Raw genomic sequence first — 17,922 nt, 5'->3', positions numbered from 1 at the left:
CTCGGGTCCCACTCCTCGTCGTAGAACAGTACCGCACCAACCTCCAACGTATTCAGTACGAGACCCCAAAACTCACGCACAGAAAACTATCGGATCGTCTCTCTGAATCTGTCGCCGACAATTTGCTAACCTGCGCCCAAAGCATTTTCTCTCCGTCTCCGTCTCTCATTCCATCTCAGATCTCGTACAGTCCTGCTCGTGCATTTATATCTTCTACTTTTGGTTTGATTGAGAGAGAGAGAGAGAGAGACAGAGACAGAGACAGAGAGAGGGATCGATTTTGTGGTTGTTGGGGGTTGGTGATAAATAGATGGCTGCAGCACCAGCAAGGGCTCGTGCCGATTACGATTACCTCATCAAACTTCTCCTTATTGGCGACAGTGGTTAGCTTTTCTTCTTCTCCTTCTTTCGTTAGCTTAAAAAATGGAGGAAAAGAACGTGTACCATAGAAAACTTGACTACTTGAGATATTTTTAATCTTCTGTGTTTTTTTTTTTTTTTTTTGTTTCAAGTTTGGTTGTGACGATTACGGGTGCTCTTTCTGCTTTTCATTTGCTCCGCGAAACGACTGGTATGTGTAATTCCGAGTGACATTCCACGTTGGAGAAGAGAAGTCATTGAGGATTATACAGTTTGTACTGACTGATAAAAAAAAATACAGCTTATACTGATTCTAAGGGGTTATAGTTATAAAATAAAGAAGATGAAGAAGTTCATGTGATTATTCAAAGGGACTCCAATTGTAACATTATTTAGTACTTCTGGAATATAAGTCTAGATGTGGTGTACTTTCCTTGGGTTGTTAAAGTATGCGTTATGTATCTCATTTTATTGGTCTTAGGTTGTCCATAATACGTGATTGCTGTAATTTTTAATGCGAGTTTTCACGCTTTCTTTTAGGCCGTTGATTCTTGATTTTGTTCAGCTTTGTCCTGTATTGTCCTACATGGTCTTTAGTAATGAACTTAGAGAAAAGCATAGGGTATTTATCCTGATGAGTACGCTAATGTGTCTGGAATCGTAATGGAGGCAAATGCTGGTGATCTATGGGGCTTAATTTTGATGGGTTCGCTTGAAAGATACTGGACATGATATTCGTGTTGATTTTCACATCGACACTTTTTTGTTAATAGATACTTAATAATGTTAACATCTGGAGTTTTTATTTCCTGTCTTGTTTGAACTCCCCAATCATGCAAAAGCATGCTCTCGTTTAATTCCCATACCTTGTTTTGTGGATTCCTGGTTTTCTTTGTTAGTTAGCCAAGTGTCAGGGATTGCCTGATCTTGACCATTAGGTTGTTAACTCACCAAATAGATCACAAAATCTAATGCATCATTCATTTTTATCATGTAAATTTGACTTGGTTCAAATTCCTGAAAAATGTGGACATGGATTATATTTGATATTTTTTCTGGTTACTGGACATTCCAATGAAATCTCTGCAGGTGTGGGCAAGAGTTGTTTGCTTTTACGCTTTTCCGATGGTTCCTTCACAACCAGTTTTATTACCACCATTGGGTTTGTATCATCTGGAACAATGAAGATTTTATGTTTTGAAATGTTATAGCATATTTGCATCAAGCAAAAGTGGCTGTCAAGAAGAGGATCGAGGAAAATGACGGGTCTCTGTAAATAATTGGGAAAAAGTAATGGCACTTGGATGATTGTTGGCCTTCTTCATCCTATGCTGGTATAAAAGATTTCAATAAACTGATGGAAATGAAGTCAAACTTCAGATGGTATACAATCACTCAACAATGGTCATAGCTATTCTAGACGTCTCTTTTAGGGAGGGTCTAGACTTCCAGGCGCCTTTTAGTAATGGATTGAGGAGTTGAGGACCATCATAAACATGCATGCATATATAAACACATACATACAAACATACGTGTGTACATGTGTGCGTGCATACATACAAACATACATACATACATACATATATATATAGCCATATTCAGATGCATGCGTGTATTTTTGCTAACAAGCTCTAGTTCAGAAGGCACCTCCTCTTCCTGTAAGTGCAAGGTGGAAGATGTGGTCATGGGCTCAAAAATCATAGGATGTGTGTCACTTACCAATAACAATTTCAGCACCTCAGTTACATATGCATAAGATTTCTTCTGATTTTGATACTATATTTTTTACAGCATTGATTTTAAGATAAGAACCATTGAGCTTGATGGTAAAAGAATTAAATTGCAAATCTGGGATACTGCTGGTCAGGAGCGGTTTCGAACTATTACTACAGGTTTGTTTCTTGTTATTCACTAATTGCATTCTTGATTTTAATGTGGGTTGATTTCTTGGTAGTTTGCCTCCTTATTTTCAAATGAGTGTTCCCTACGGTAAAAGCCGTATCTTCATTGTCTGTTCAAGCCTTGACATCCTAAAGCCACCCAGCTATTGATCTGTTCATTTAGAGAATCAAGAAAATGATTCTCCTGAAAACCCAAAACTCAAATGCTGTAGGCCGGATGATGATGATTCCATGTGATAGCTATCAGACCTTTGATGGAGTCCTACTGTATTGATGGTTCCCAGATTTCTGTGCTTGCTGGCATATAGAATGGGAGTTCTGATATATGCTTGTAGGGGCGGTTCATTTTCCAGTATTATCTTTACCTGAATTGTATCTCGCATTATCTTCATATGTTAAGAGGAGTTTGCTTATATACTTTATGCTCTTTTGCAGCTTATTACCGAGGAGCCATGGGCATTTTGCTCGTGTATGATGTTACTGATGAGTCATCTTTCAACAGTAAGTTCTCTTCCCATCTTGGTTTTGTTTTTGTGTCCGATGACAATGTTTGATGAGTTCATAGCATAATGTGACATATGGATCTATCTTTTGTTTTTTGGAGCTTTGAAATAAAGACTAATATCTATATATATATATATATATTTTTTTTTTTCTGTTCAGACATTAGGAACTGGATTCGCAACATTGAGCAACATGCATCTGACAATGTTAACAAAATCTTGGTGGGGAACAAGGCTGACATGGATGAAAGCAAAATGGTAGGTTTTCCTGATTAATCAATTAGCAGAAAATGCTTCTTTTTCACCTGTTGGTTTTCCTGATTAAGCACAGAACTGCATGGATGGCTATAACAGTCTATTCAATCCAACATGGAACACCCTGGAAGTATGTGTGTGTGTATTTGTGTGCCCGCCAACGTGTTCTACATTGTTGAATGGAAAGAGATTTTCTTTGTTTTCTTAGGCTGTGCCTACCTCTAAGGGTCAAGCTCTTGCTGATGAGTATGGCATCAAGTTCTTTGAAACTGTAAGTGGCAACAGGCTGTCAAGACGTAATCTACATTTGAAACACCAGATAATCTCCTGTTTGTAACAAAACAGTATCTTCTACAGAGTGCAAAGACAAATATGAATGTGGAGGAGGTTTTCTTCTCAATAGCAAGGGATATTAAGCATAGGCTTGCAGAGACCGATTCCAGGGCTGAGGTATGCGTTCTTTTTTTTCCTTGTTTTGTTTTTCCCAGCTCCGTTTTGACTTTCTGTGTGATCCATTCTCTTTTTATTTTTTATGTCCTGAAAAAGCAGTAGATTTGTCCCATCAAACATGGGAATCCTAGTTTATTCTTTTTCTCCAATTTAACGGACTGATTATTCCTGGTATTTTCAGCCTCCAACCCTCAAGATCAATAAAGCGGACCAGACGGACGGTGGTGGTCAAGCTGCTCAAAAGTCAAGTTGCTGTGGCTCATAAAGGGAGAGCATGGGGATGTTCTGATGGTCACACCCATTTGGGTGTTTAAGCAATTCCGATGACACTATGCAGGGTGCATGCATCTTCCCCGGTGTTATTCTTATAAAGTACAACCAAGATATGATGCCATTCTAATAGTCTTTTCTTCCCCCCCTTTATTCTGTAACCCACCATGTTGGGGCTTCAGATAATTGACTTATTTTTACTTGACTACTAGTCTTGCGTGTAGGTAGATGCTGAGCATCAAGCTTTTTTTCTTACTAGAGTTAAAATGCTTTGGTGTTCCTATTTACACCTTTCGAATTGAGACTACTAGAATATGTGTATATTTGACATAGAAGCGTGGAAACCTGCCTTGGTAAAAATATTTGGCAAAAGCGTTCAATTCAAGTTTTTTTTTTTTTTGAATAGGTGGTAAAAGTAAGCTGAAAAGATGGTAAGATAGCAATATTAAATATGTTTATTTATTTTTTATTTATTGAGTAAATTCCTAAGTGGTAAGATTCTCCATCTTGTACAATGGATATGATCATGTGACAAAAGTAAAAGGTTCTTGCGTTATAGGAACGTATCACGTGAGTTGATAAAGCTTATGTTGCATTTGAGCAGGATCTGGAATGCTCCTTAAGAAAATATTATTTATTAACATACTGTGTACTATATTATCGTGTAACAAAGGTGTGCATGTGATGTTACGTCGCACCAAACAGTAAACGCTTGGGAAGCCAAAAAGAAATGCAATTTAAAATGTTCGGTTCGTCCAAACAAGAAAGATCGTAGCTTCTGAAATCTATATCCGGTCTGGCCCGGACCAGAAGTTTTACGTCTTTCATCATGTACTCTTATCAGTTACGAGAATCTTCATGTTGTCGTTTGGGACGGAAGGCATAAAGAGTCATCGTGTTGCTGTTTGGCTCAGTCAGAGTCTTCACCGTTGCTTCAGAGATTCGGGTTCCCCCCCACTCTTCTCTCTCTTGGTAGGTACTCATTCTCCTTTTTTACAAACAATCTCTCTCTCATTTTGGATCATCGCTTCCGTTTCGTATTTGCTGAAACATTTACCAATACTTGTAGCTGTTCAGCCGGAGAATTTTGTTCTTTCGATTTTTTTTTCCAGTATGCAATTTCAATGTCTTGTGGGATATGCTACAAATTATAAAATCCTGTTAATATATTCATGTCACACCGACTTTGGAATCTGTAGGTTCATTTCGGGCGGTTATTTTTGCCTTCACTTTCGTTGTTCAATGTGATCTCAGTTTAATTTCGGCACTGGTTTTGATCTCTGGCTATTTTTATCTCAAGTAGCGTTTTGCTTTTAGAATATTTTCCGTTGTCTTTCACATTTAGTTGAGTTCTAGGTTCTTTTCTGTTCTGGTTTCTGATTGCTAGATTTAAATTTTATTTGTATTCATTCGTTTTCTTATGATTATACCGTTTTTCTGGAAGTATTATAAGTGGTGGAATTCACGATTCAGAGTCAGGGTGTTCACGACTTAGTGATAGTGCGCGTTTGCATATGCTTCCTTATATATGCTGGGAGTTCACAGTATCGGAAATATTTTTATTTCCTAAATAAGATTTGTTTCCTCTGCAGATCATTTAGATGTTCATCATTGAGCTTTGAGATTGGTCGCCAGGACAGTTGAATCGATAGTGATGGGTTGGTTCAGAGCTGTTTCTGGTGTAGCAAAGCTTGCCATTAGGAGAACTATATCTCCGGGTAGATCATATGCAACAAGAAAACGAATCCTTCCATCACAGAACCGGTATTTTCACACCACTGTCTTCAGATCGAAGGCGCAAGCTGCACCTGTCCCTCGTCCTGTGCCTCTCTCTAGGCTAACTGACAGCTTCCTAGATGGGACAAGCAGTGTCTACTTGGAGGAGCTTCAAAGGGCTTGGGAAGCTGATCCAGATAGTGTTGATGAGTCGTGGGACAATTTCTTTAGAAATTTCGTGAGTCAAACCGCCACATCCCCAGGAATTTCAGGCCAAACAATTCAAGAGAGTATGCGGTTGTTGTTGCTTGTGAGGGCTTACCAAGTTAATGGCCACATGAAAGCCAAGCTGGATCCTTTGCGTTTGGAAGAACGAGAAATACCAGAAGCATTGGACCCTGCTCTTTATGGGTTCACAGAAGCTGATCTTGATAGAGAATTCTTTTTAGGTACGTGGAATATGTCTGGATTTTTGTCTGAAAACCGACCCGTGCAGACCCTTAGATCCATCTTGACCCGACTTGAACAGGCTTACTGTGGGAGCATTGGGTATGAGTACATGCACATTGCAGATCGTGATAAATGTAATTGGTTAAGAGAGAAGATTGAAACCCCAACAACGATGCAATACAATCGGCAGCGCCGTGAGGTAATTCTTGATAGACTTATATGGAGTACAAAGTTTGAGAGCTTCTTGGCTACTAAGTGGACTACTGCAAAGAGGTTTGGGCTTGAAGGTGGAGAAACTCTTATTCCGGGCATGAAGGAGATGTTTGATAGGGCAGCAGATCTTGGGGTTGAGAGCATAGTTATTGGAATGCCTCACAGAGGAAGATTGAATGTACTGGGTAATGTGGTTAGGAAGCCATTGCGTCAGATATTTAGTGAGTTTAGTGGTGGTACAAAGCCTGTGGATGAAATTGGCCTTTATACAGGAACTGGTGATGTCAAGTATCACCTAGGAACTTCTTATGATCGACCAACTAGAGGAGGAAAGAGAATACATTTGTCTTTGGTTGCAAACCCAAGTCACTTGGAAGCTGTGGATCCAGTTGTTGTTGGAAAAACTAGAGCAAAGCAATATTACTCAAATGATGTGGACAGGATCAAGAATATGGGTGTTTTGATTCACGGAGATGGTAGCTTTGCTGGACAAGGTGTAGTGTATGAAACTCTACATCTTAGTGCTCTTCCAAACTACACTACTGGTGGCACTATACACATAGTGGTGAACAACCAAGTTGCCTTCACAACTGATCCGAAGGCAGGCAGATCTTCACAGTATTGCACTGATGTTGCAAAAGCCTTGAATGCCCCGATTTTCCATGTAAATGGTGATGATGTGGAGGCAGTTGCTCAGGTTTGTGAGCTTGCAGCTGAGTGGCGCCAGACTTTCCATTCCGATGTTGTGGTCGATTTAGTGTGCTATCGTCGTTTCGGGCACAATGAGATTGATGAGCCATCCTTCACGCAGCCCAAAATGTACAAGGTAAGCCCTTTCTCTTCAGCTCTCTGAAGTTTGTTTGCTTGTTTGTTTTTTTTTTTTTTATTATTTGAGTAACATTCGCCCAGAAATCTTGATATTTTTTTCTACTTATCCATGATGATCCTCAAAGCTACTCACACTGCTGCTCTCCAGCTTAGTCAGCAAAACTGCTTAGATTTCTCAATTGGGTGCTAACAGGTTATCCGGAATCATCCATCAGCTCTTGAGATCTATCAAAACAAACTATTAGAATCCGGGCTGGTGACTATGGAAGACATTGATAAGATAAAGGATAAGGTCATTAAGATCCTTGATGAAGAATTCTTGGCTAGCAAAGATTATGTTCCAAAAAGAAGGGACTGGCTTTCATCACACTGGTCTGGGTTCAAATCACCTGAACAGCTTTCACGTGTCCGAAACACTGGGTATGTTTGTGTTGTTTTGGTCAATTTCCACTTCTACTTGGCTGTCTTGACTATATATATATGCATGTATATGTAGTAGTGCGTGTGAATGACATTGCTTTTCTGATATAAAGGGTAAACCCAGACATTTTGAAGAATGTTGGCAAAGCAATCGCACACCTTCCAGATAACTTTAAGCCTCACAGAGCAGTGAAAAAGGTCTATGAGCAACGTGCTCAAATGATTGAAACAGGTGAAGGCATCGACTGGGCAGTTGCCGAAGCACTTGCTTTTGCTACATTGCTTGTGGAAGGTAACCATGTTCGATTGAGTGGTCAGGATGTTGAAAGAGGTACATTTAGTCATCGCCATGCAGTAGTTCATGATCAGGAAACTGGGGAGCAGTATTGCCCTCTGGATCATGTAATCATGAACCAAGATGAGGAGATGTTTACTGTTAGCAACAGGTAGTCTATGGTAACTTCTTCTTTTGTAAGTAATTCATAGCAACATTAGTGTTGGTTTCTAGCAAGGTTTTCATTTTCATTGTCATTTGTGTTTACAACCTACAACTGCTGTATATCAGCTTTATGGTGATATGGTGCAACTCTTTGCAAATGATTATTGACACAACATGCGATTCTCTACTGCTATTTTTTCTGCTGCCAAGAATTGTTTGTATAATTTATTTAGTGACACAACATGACGTACAAAAAAAATTATTGAAACAATATGCATGTCCATATTTTGTGTGTGACAGTGATGCTGTTGGATTTTGCCATTCTGGTTCTAGATGCAGTTTGTTTCCCCTTATCAGAATTAGGAATATTGTCAAAATTGTATGATGATCATATGTTGTTGTCAAAATTGTATGATGATCAAAATTGTAGACAGCATCTACTTGTTTCCAAAATTTCAGTACTACAGGACAGCTAAATGTCAGCCCAAACGTAAGAAGATTGCTGAACTCCTCCATATAATTTCTGGTGCACAGTGATTCTTGCTGAATTGGTGCCTTCTTAAAATGTCTCTTACATGAGCAATATGTGTTGTGTGCAGTTCTCTTTCGGAGTTTGGTGTTCTTGGATTTGAGTTAGGTTACTCTATGGAAAACCCAAATTCATTGGTAATATGGGAAGCTCAGTTTGGCGATTTTGCAAATGGGGCTCAAGTTATATTTGATCAGTTTTTGAGCAGTGGGGAGTCTAAGTGGCTTCGTCAAACTGGGCTCGTTGTGCTGCTTCCCCATGGTTACGATGGCCAGGGTCCGGAACATTCCAGTGCACGGTTGGAGCGTTTTCTCCAGGTATTCCAATCAAGAACTTCATGTTGTTTATATGTATAACAATTGGGCGCTTTCCTATTATTTTTCTAGAATTATCTCTCCCTTGAAATATTAAGGAAAACTCTCTCTCTCTCTCTCTCTCTCTCTCACACACACACACACACACACACACACACACATCCACGTTCATATTTGTATGTTCCTTTATTGATCTGTGCTTGTGATGGAGTTGGAAGAAAATTTGAGGGCATAGAATTTTTTTTATAAGTAAAAATATATGTTGGAAGAAATGTCAACTTGAACTAAATGGTTGTATATAACAATTGATGCATCATAAATCCTCAAACACTTTATGCTATGTGCACCTGCCTTGCATTTTTATTGGTGATTTTGTGAGCAAGTATATTGTACTCCTGGTTTGAATCTCTGGAGGCTTAATACGGTTTTTTTACCTCTATACTTAATCTCAGCATTACAGAAAATCAGTATTTCCTGTAGACTTCTCAGGACTTGATTGGTGCTCAAATCAATTATATTGATCACTGAAAGAACTTAACATATAGTGTGAGCATGTTATCAATTTTTCTAAAATGATCTTTGATTCTCCACCTTTTGTGCTGCAGATTCTCTGTCTTGGTTGAGGACTACCTTGTTTTACATTGTTCAGCCCCTCCCTCTTTCCCTTTCTTCCTCATGCCCCTTCTCCACTCTATTTGACCCCCATGATCTATTGTATTCCATATTATCTAGCGTATTCCCAGCTTATATCTACTCTCAATTTTATGGCAGATGAGTGATGACAATCCTTATGTTATTCCTGAGATGGATCAAACTCTTCGGACTCAAATTCAGGAATGCAATTGGCAAATCGTTAATGTCACAACTCCTGCTAATTACTTCCATGTCTTGCGGCGTCAAGTGAGTGCAACTAGTTAGACCATGGATACTTTCCATCTTTAATTTTTATGAACTACTTTTCATATTTAGCTTTTATTTTTTCATGATTTCCTGTTTCACTGCCTAGATACACAGGGAATTTCGTAAGCCTCTCATCTCAATGGCTCCTAAAAACTTGCTTCGTCACAAGGACTGCAAATCCAATTTGTCTGAGTTTGATGATGTCCAAGGCCACCCAGGTTTCGACAAACAGGGGACTAGATTTAAGCGTCTAATAAAGGATCAGAATTTTCACTCTGATCTTGAGGAGTGTATTAGGCGCCTGGTTCTTTGCTCTGGAAAGGTCACACTTTGACTGCTTTGCTTTTTTAATCTAGGTTTTTAGTTGAACACAAGGCTCTTTTGGTTATATTAGTTTAGGATTTCTAATATGTTTTATCTTGGTGAGTTATGATTTCAGATGTTTATTGTTTTTCATTTAATGCAGTTTTTCCTTTTCCTGTCAGATGCTAAACCTTATTGCTAATTCATCTCTTGCAGGTTTATTACGAGCTGGATGAAGAGCGAAAAAAGGTGGGTGCGAAGGATGTTGCAATATGTAGGGTTGAACAGCTTTGCCCCTTCCCGTATGACCTCATACAGCGAGAGCTGAAGCGATATCCAAGTATGTGTTTGGAACTTTTAACTAGAAAATAAGATCTATTATGTTTTACATGGAGTATCTCAGTACGACCTCCCTCTTTTCTATTTTCTCTCGAGTCACTACCAATATGTCACTCTTTAGTCAAATTTGGATTTGCATGCCTAATCTTGGGCTGCTTATTTCTTTCATTTATGTCAGTGGTTGGCACTCAATCAATCCACCTGTGTGCCAAAGTTGTATCACTTTTCTGTCTCCCCATAGATAAATACGAATATAGGCATATAGGATCATTTGAGATTAAAATTCTAGCTAGGTGTTTATCTTATATACGACCTGTGTACTTGGGCTATGCCTTGTTTTATCAATAAAAATAGTGATTACTTATTAAAAAAAAAAAAAAGGATCATCTGAGAATGATGTTTGATTAGTCCATGATCCTTAAAAAATTTTTGAAGCTGAGAAACAGCTGAGGAATGTGAATAGATTACAAGAATATTGGTTAATGTGAGTGGGTGCACGTGCATCCCTAAAACGGTGCACTCCCGAGCCAGGTCATTTTCTGAGTTGCTAGGTCATGCGAGGAGAGTGGATTTTGTCGGTTTTTTACTTCGCAAGTTCTGTTCACATTTTGAGGCTGAATCATTCTTCGTTTCTGTTAGATGCCGAAATTGTCTGGTGCCAGGAAGAGCCAATGAACATGGGTGCATACAGTTATGTTGCACTCCGCCTTTGCACTGCCATGAAAGCACTGGGCAGAGGAACTATGGAGGACATCAAGTACGCTGGCCGCGCTCCGTCTGCTGCCACAGCTACTGGTTTCTATCAGGTTCACGTTAAGGAACAGACTGAGCTTGTGCAGAAAGCCTTGCAGCGTGAACCAATAAACTATCCTTTTTAAGGTGAATTATTTTTTATGAAGAAAAATTACACACAGAGATCTACATTTACTACCTCCCCTAGGATCGACCGTCTATTGTTTGCGCGTTGCCGTTTCAGACTGCACTCACTCGTATGTGCTGAATAAAGTAATTTTTTGAATATTGTAATAATGACAACTTTGACACCCCCAATATCTATATTAGTAGGAGGCTTTAGAATTGGCTGTTCTATTTTGCAAATGATTTTCTTGGCTTTGGATGCTTTTTAATAGGACAATGATAGGTCACTGAGAAAGGTGATCCCTGTATTGTATCAATAGTGCAAAATGGTACCTTTTTTTTTTTAATTTTATTTTCAAATATTTTTTAAATTTCTTTAAATATTTTAAAAAAATCACAAACATATTAAAAAAAATACTTCTTTAATTATTAAAATAATAATAATAATAATAATAATAATAGAGAATCGGGTTGTCTGCATTGGGATGTTTGCGGCTGAATTCAGCCCATACTACGGCTCGAATCCTCCTAGCACCAGCACCACATACCTTATCTGCTTCCTGTATTAATACACACAATATATTTTACAACACATTTCGTAATAATATTGTAAGATATGATATTTTTTGTGAAGTAATGTTATTTTTATAAAGTGTTTTATAAAATTATCTTTCATTTAACACATTGTTGTGAAATATGTTGTATATAAATCATATTTCATTAAGGGTGGACTGATGGACAGAGAGTGAAATTTAAGGAAGAAAATTTTGAAATCTGGGTGCTGCTTTCACATCCGTTGATTGGTTGCCGATCATTCGATGAAAGTGACATTGATAACGGGCAAAAGTCAACAAAGGGCTAACAATAGATCATAAGATTAAATTGACAATGGGCTATATATGGCCTTGGTTAACCAAAATCAAAAGGTTAAAAATGGGTCTGCGACTTCAAACAATACTCATAACTGATCAAAATCTAATAAAAAATGCTCATAGTTAGTAAAAATATTCTCACTTAAAAATCTTGTGAGAGGCAAAACTAGCAGAATAAATTTTAAAAGAATAAAGAGTGGACGAACTTTTAAAAGAGATAATCCACAACATTGAGCGTAGTGTTAGCCAATAACTCTAATACCATGAAAGAAAATAAAATATAGAATAGAAAAATGAGATACACAAAGGATGAGAAAGGATATATATATTTTGAAGGCTACATTTTTACCATTTTGAATGTGTTTGAATACAAGGAATAGATCCCTATTTTTAAGAAAATTACATTGAAATGAGATAACGTAAATATTTTAATCATTATGATCAAATCAAGACAACATTAAATCAAATCCATAATTTGATATTATCTCCTACACTTAAGATATTATTGAGGAAAAAGACTGTTGAATCTGATGTTTGTGGTGATAAGTTATCTTTTGAGGAATGTTATTTGAGTATATGCAAGATCGTGGGGACCCCAAACTGTAGGAGGAAGACGTGTTCAGATTGATTTCATCCATGACAAATGAACCAGAACCACACACACAAAAGGGCAAAAAAAAAAAAAAAAACTGCATATAAAGTATAAACCCTTTGATTCGTTTTTTGCTCAGCAGAAGCGTAACGGGTCCATGGAATCCGTAGCAAAAATTTATATCCGGGCGAAGCCATTTTTGGCGGTAACTTTATTACAATCTATCTATGCAGGGATGGAAATAATTTTTAAGTTTGCTCTAAACCAGGGGATGAGCCAACATGTAGTGATAGTCTACCGGTATGCAGTTGCTACTGCTGTGACTGCACCATTTGCTATTGTCTTGGATAGGTTTCTCTCTTCTCTTTGTTTATGCGTGTCATTTCTTTGCTTCATCTTATAAGATGAATGAGTTGAATAGGCTTATCACATTGCTTTTAACATTCTTAACAGGAAAGTAAGGCCCAAGTTGACCTTCTCTGTCTTTGCTAAGATCTTTTTTCTCGGTTTATTGGAGTAAGAATCTCGACCATTAAGAAACAAGCTAGCTTTAGGTCTTGAGCTTCATTTAATTATCGTCATTATTTTTTCCGTTCTGTCTCACTTATAAGCATTCGTGACTTTCTCCTGTTCAGGCCTGTAATCGACCAGAGCTTGTACTATACTGGGATGAAGTACACTACAGCAACTTTTGCATCTGCAATGTGCAATATTCTTCCAGCCTTTGCATTCTTAATGGCTTGGATTTGCGGGTAAATCAACTCTCTTTGGACACATACTCAAATTCTTTCTTTTCTTTCGAAGCATATGGCGGATGAACTTTCGGGTGCTTCAAATTTGTGAGTGCTTTTGTAGGCTTGAGAAGGTGTCAATTAGGAGACTGCACAGCCAGGCAAAGATATTGGGGACTATAGTCACTGTCGGGGGAGCAATGGTTATGACTCTGTTTTCAGGACCCACGTTGAAATTGCCATGGACAAATAGAAATACCCACCAAGAATCTACGAAAGCTGCAAATGAGCAAGATCACATCAAGGGTGGTCTCATGGTTATAGCAGGTTCTGCCTGCTGGTCTGGTTTCATCATTCTCCAAGTAAGAGCAACTTAATTAACCACTATAATCAACTTAATTCTTGCATATGATATTCTCAATCATTTTTGTGATAAAGGGACGCCCAAAGTGGGCACTCCTTCCTCTTGATTTGCTCGTAAGTTATTGGCTAGCTTCGATGGCTAGCCTTTTAAGGGGGTGGGGTTACAGTTAGAGGCCCTTCCATCTTTGGATGAGTCGCACCATAAATATAATCTCTCTCAGTGTGTTGGTTCTCTCTAATTTCGAAATTTAGACCGTAGAATATGCGAATGTTGCTCTAATCTTGCCACGTAACACACTTTGTCATTGACGATGATGATTTCGGATAAACAATAACGATTGAAAAAAATCCATAAAACAACTGCACTAGATTTATGATCTGCCGTACGGGATAATATCGCTCTGATCAATTTTAATTAAAACGTGATTTTTACTTTTGCAGGCAATTACACTGAGATCATATCCTGCAGAGCTTTCCCTTACAGTTTTGATATGCTTGATGGGCACACTGGAAAATACCATACTTGCACTTGTAATTGAATGGGGCAACCCGACGGCCTGGTCGATCCACATGGATACCAAGCTTTTAGCTGCTCTATACGGCGTGAGAAACTCTATGTTTAGTCACACTTATTTCGTTTGAACTTTTAATGTCATCTAAATCATGCCCGTCTGGGTATTAATCTATTAGCGAAGAAAATAAAAACATGTTGAAGTACTTATACAGATACGGGTTTAAATTGCGTAGGGCATATTACATCAGCAATCGATTTGGACCATGTCGGAGCTGATCGTGTCGCTCAAACGGAAGGGACTAAGAATATATAGGGGTCAGTCTGAGTTAGGGGAAGAGGGAGCTTCTCTCTCTTCGAACTTTTGATATCTTTTGCGTCGGGCCGATACGGGTCGAATAGGTATGTGAATCTAGATAGGGTTAAATCAGTTTGGATGGATTAAAAAAAATATTCATCATTCTTTTCTAGTTATGTTATATTTTCATCATCTCTTAACGTGACATCAAATGATTAAGAAAAATTACAAATAATTTTTTATAATTTACTTATATCGCACTAAAGAAAAATGAAAGGATGGTAGTTTATAGTAGGATGAATGGTATTAATAGGGAAAGGAAATGGATTTCATAATGCCCAAGTTGGAGATCAGGCCAGACCAAATCGAATAACATGACATATACAATGTAGTGGATGAAGATATCTAGTCCTACTTATAATAATATGGCATGTACGATGTAATACGTGAGTGAATATATAGTATGTTATAGCAGATTATGCAAAATACATGAATAGCAAGTCTAGCTGTCAATTCATGTTGTCGTGTTAGGTTCGGATTGTATCGTATTTAACGATCGAGTCAGCTTTAATACGAACACAAATCTCTTAACCGGTTTAGGGGTTATATATATCTATATATATAGCCCAAACTCATAAATCGTAATAATTAGTTAATTTCGTGTTTGATTTGTGTCAGAAGTTACCAACCGTATTAGTATAACTTGAGTACAAAACGTAGTTGATATTTTTATATATACTAAAAAATGTTGCATGCTGCATGCAGGGCATAGTAGCTACAGGAATTGCATATTGGCTTCAAGGAGCGATAATAAAGGAAAGGGGACCAATTTTCGTGACTGCCACTGGGCCCCTGACTATGGTTCTTGTAGCAATTATGGGTTCGTTCATTCTAGCAGAGATGACATCCTTGGGAAGGTGGGCATGCATGTGCATTGGATCCCATTCTCTACAACTACAATTACCACAACAAAAAAGCTCAATCTTGGACTGATCTTACGAATGGTTTTGATATCCATGCATTTTCTTAATTATAGGATCAATAGTATTATAAAATTCAGTTATATGCACGATAGCATGCAAGGGCTAGTTAAATAACTTGGATACAATAACTAATTCATGTTTGTTTGTTTGTTTGTTTTTACAGAGTTATTGGAGCGGTTGTGATTGTTGGTGGCCTATATCTGGTTGTATGGGGCAAGAGCAAAGACGGACATGAACACCTAATTACGAGTACGTCAGACGTCGATAAGGCGGCAGCAGAAGCAGTAGTACCTACAACTGCCCAACATATGGCTACTACCAATCACGCCATAACGTTAACCACTACGACTTCTTCAAATCAAGATCAAATTGTGGTCATTGATCATCATCCGTCCGAGAAATCTAGCCTGTAGAAATATATATATATATATATGTAAGATGGCAACTGCATGCATGCTTCAATATTATCATGGGACGTACCTGCGTACGTACGTATATTGCTCATGGGTTGGGATTTATGTCTTCCACGTACGTGCGTGGAAAGAGTGTTAAGAACCTGCTATGATTTCTATTCATGTAATGACTGTTGTGTTTGCTATTGAGCTGCCGAATGTAATCCAGGAGATAGTATACTGGTAATTGAAACCGTGCAGCAATGGAAGGAAATGAAGGATGATAGGTGTTTGTGGAAATGTATGAAAGAATCACAAGATTGTATTGATAACAGGAATTCTTCGAGGGAATTCCCAACCTCCGTACAAGTTCAGATTTAGAAAATTCCAGATGAAAAAACACTACCTGACTTCCCTCCCTGGCCTATATAACAGAAAGATGCTCACCACCCCCCACAAGGAAAGCATATAAATCTACAATGAAAACGAGACTCACAGACATCAAAACTCACTGTTTTAACACTACTGACCCACTACTCAAAACGCACGTTTAGGACAGGACTCCCAATCGCAGCGTTCCGTTTATTCTCACAACACAAACTTAAACGACGTAACTTGGCTTCCAGCATGCACTTTACCTTCAACTCGTTACGCACCATTTCAGAACCACTTCCTGTCATCGAAACCTAGGGCACTTAACAAAGAGTTCCCAAGCTTCAACGTGAAATAATCCAATATTAATGTAAGAAAAAGTCTATTTATTATAAGCTCCTTTATTGATATACTAAATACATTTTTGATGTGCAAATCCGCCGCATGATTTAGCTAATATGAAAAAATGCCTGTACGTATTTCTCTTGTTGTTTCTCTGATGTGTACGTATCTGTCTACATTTTACGTGGGGACATCAATAGGTCACATCCGCGTGTTAATTATCTCCTATAAAGAACAAATTAAGTTATCGCCTCCAGACGTAAATGCATCCTATTTTTCGAGTATTCGTGCTCCAAATGATATAATACGTACGATCTCTCCAATTCCAAGTACTAGTACGTACGTAATTGATCCAAAAAATGCAATTTCTGAATCCATGTCCTCAGTAGTACTACTCATGCATGGATCGATCAATACTCATGAAACTCATAATTAATTCCTGAAGAACTTAATCGATCAATTTTGTTTAGTCCCTCAATCTGTCTCTAAATATGGTTCATTTTCGTGCAAGAGATAGTATTTCGTACCCGCGCGCCTCATTCTCAAATGTATCGGCGGCGTCTCAACTATAAATTAATTAGTACGTCGACACGTAACAACGTCTCACATTCTCAATTGGAAAATTTTATCACGATTTTATATGATCCCTAGCTCATGTATTAGATTAAATAATTAATTAGACCCACTTATCATGACATAAATAACATATATAATTACCGGCCTCCACTAATTGATTTACTTTTTCTATAGATCCAACAAAAAAGATGGGCGGGCCCATATCTTTATATATTTAATCACCCCCCGATTAAGCTATCAATTAGCTCATCCATGAAATATATTAATTAACTTCTCCAGCCTTCCAATTATCAGTTTAATTAATCCCACCTACACTAGATAGCGATTGCCTATCCGTTTTGTTAGTCTTCTATTCACTCACACGGACACCCATTTTGGTCAACACTAATTAACTCGTTTATTTTCACAATTCTTCTTAACTCATTTCATCTAATCATTACAATTTTTTAAAATTTTTACACAAAATAAAATAAACAATTCAACTTTTACAAATATCAAAACAAAAATAATATTTTATAATAATATTTTATTTAACTTTTAACTTTAATCTCAACTCATGACCTTATCCCATCTCATCTATAAAAACAAACTAGACTAAAAGATTTCGATCTCTATCTATAATTTTCAGCACAAATCTAAAAAAAAAGAAACGCATGAATATGTGAATCCTCCTGAAATAATTAATGTGCTTAATTCCTTCTTTCACATAAATTAAAACTGCTATTCATACATGCATTTACTTGTCATGTGAGCGATCATAGAGTAGTACTATTAATTACTTTCGTAAAGTGTAGTATATATATATTTTTTTATGTAAAACAAATGACATTACATTAAAATAA

At 37.7% G+C, this 17,922-nt stretch overlaps 3 protein-coding genes across 4 annotated transcripts; all 3 read left to right on the top strand.

The window, feature by feature from the left end:
* Positions 1 to 4,099, top strand: LOC121253872 (ras-related protein RABE1c-like). Its single transcript, XM_041153801.1, has 8 exons — positions 1 to 383; positions 1,450 to 1,522; positions 2,152 to 2,252; positions 2,697 to 2,762; positions 2,925 to 3,022; positions 3,228 to 3,290; positions 3,377 to 3,469; positions 3,651 to 4,099. The coding sequence occupies exons 1-8, from the start codon at positions 311 to 313 to the stop codon at positions 3,732 to 3,734; spliced, it is 651 nt and encodes a 216-aa protein (XP_041009735.1). The 5' UTR covers positions 1 to 310; the 3' UTR covers positions 3,735 to 4,099.
* Positions 4,100 to 4,478: 379 nt separating this feature from the next.
* LOC121253863 (2-oxoglutarate dehydrogenase, mitochondrial-like) lies at positions 4,479 to 11,288 on the top strand. The gene is made up of 9 exons (XM_041153795.1): positions 4,479 to 4,711; positions 5,332 to 6,944; positions 7,140 to 7,366; positions 7,480 to 7,812; positions 8,405 to 8,651; positions 9,420 to 9,548; positions 9,655 to 9,870; positions 10,068 to 10,191; positions 10,830 to 11,288. Exons 2-9 carry the CDS (start codon positions 5,394 to 5,396, stop codon positions 11,066 to 11,068), a joined length of 3,066 nt encoding a protein of 1,021 aa, XP_041009729.1. The 5' UTR covers positions 4,479 to 4,711; positions 5,332 to 5,393; the 3' UTR covers positions 11,069 to 11,288.
* A 1,350-nt stretch (positions 11,289 to 12,638) lies between these two features.
* On the top strand, positions 12,639 to 16,122 carry LOC121241123 (WAT1-related protein At2g39510-like). Of its 2 annotated transcripts, XM_041138745.1 has the most exons (7): positions 12,639 to 12,863; positions 12,966 to 13,028; positions 13,148 to 13,264; positions 13,368 to 13,605; positions 14,048 to 14,209; positions 15,181 to 15,332; positions 15,562 to 16,122. In XM_041138745.1, exons 1-7 carry the CDS (start codon positions 12,670 to 12,672, stop codon positions 15,809 to 15,811), a joined length of 1,176 nt encoding a protein of 391 aa, XP_040994679.1. In that variant the 5' UTR covers positions 12,639 to 12,669; the 3' UTR covers positions 15,812 to 16,122. The 2 variants fall into 2 exon arrangements, with proteins under 2 accessions (XP_040994679.1, XP_040994688.1); XM_041138754.1 differs by lacking the exon at positions 12,966 to 13,028 and having other exon boundaries at positions 12,639 to 12,812.
* Positions 16,123 to 17,922: the final 1,800 nt, after the last annotated feature.

Source organism: Juglans microcarpa x Juglans regia, chromosome 1D (genome assembly GCF_004785595.1).
Source record: "Juglans microcarpa x Juglans regia isolate MS1-56 chromosome 1D, Jm3101_v1.0, whole genome shotgun sequence".
Taxonomy (NCBI): Eukaryota; Viridiplantae; Streptophyta; class Magnoliopsida; order Fagales; family Juglandaceae; genus Juglans; species Juglans microcarpa x Juglans regia.
This window is presented reverse-complemented; position numbering and strand designations above follow the sequence as displayed.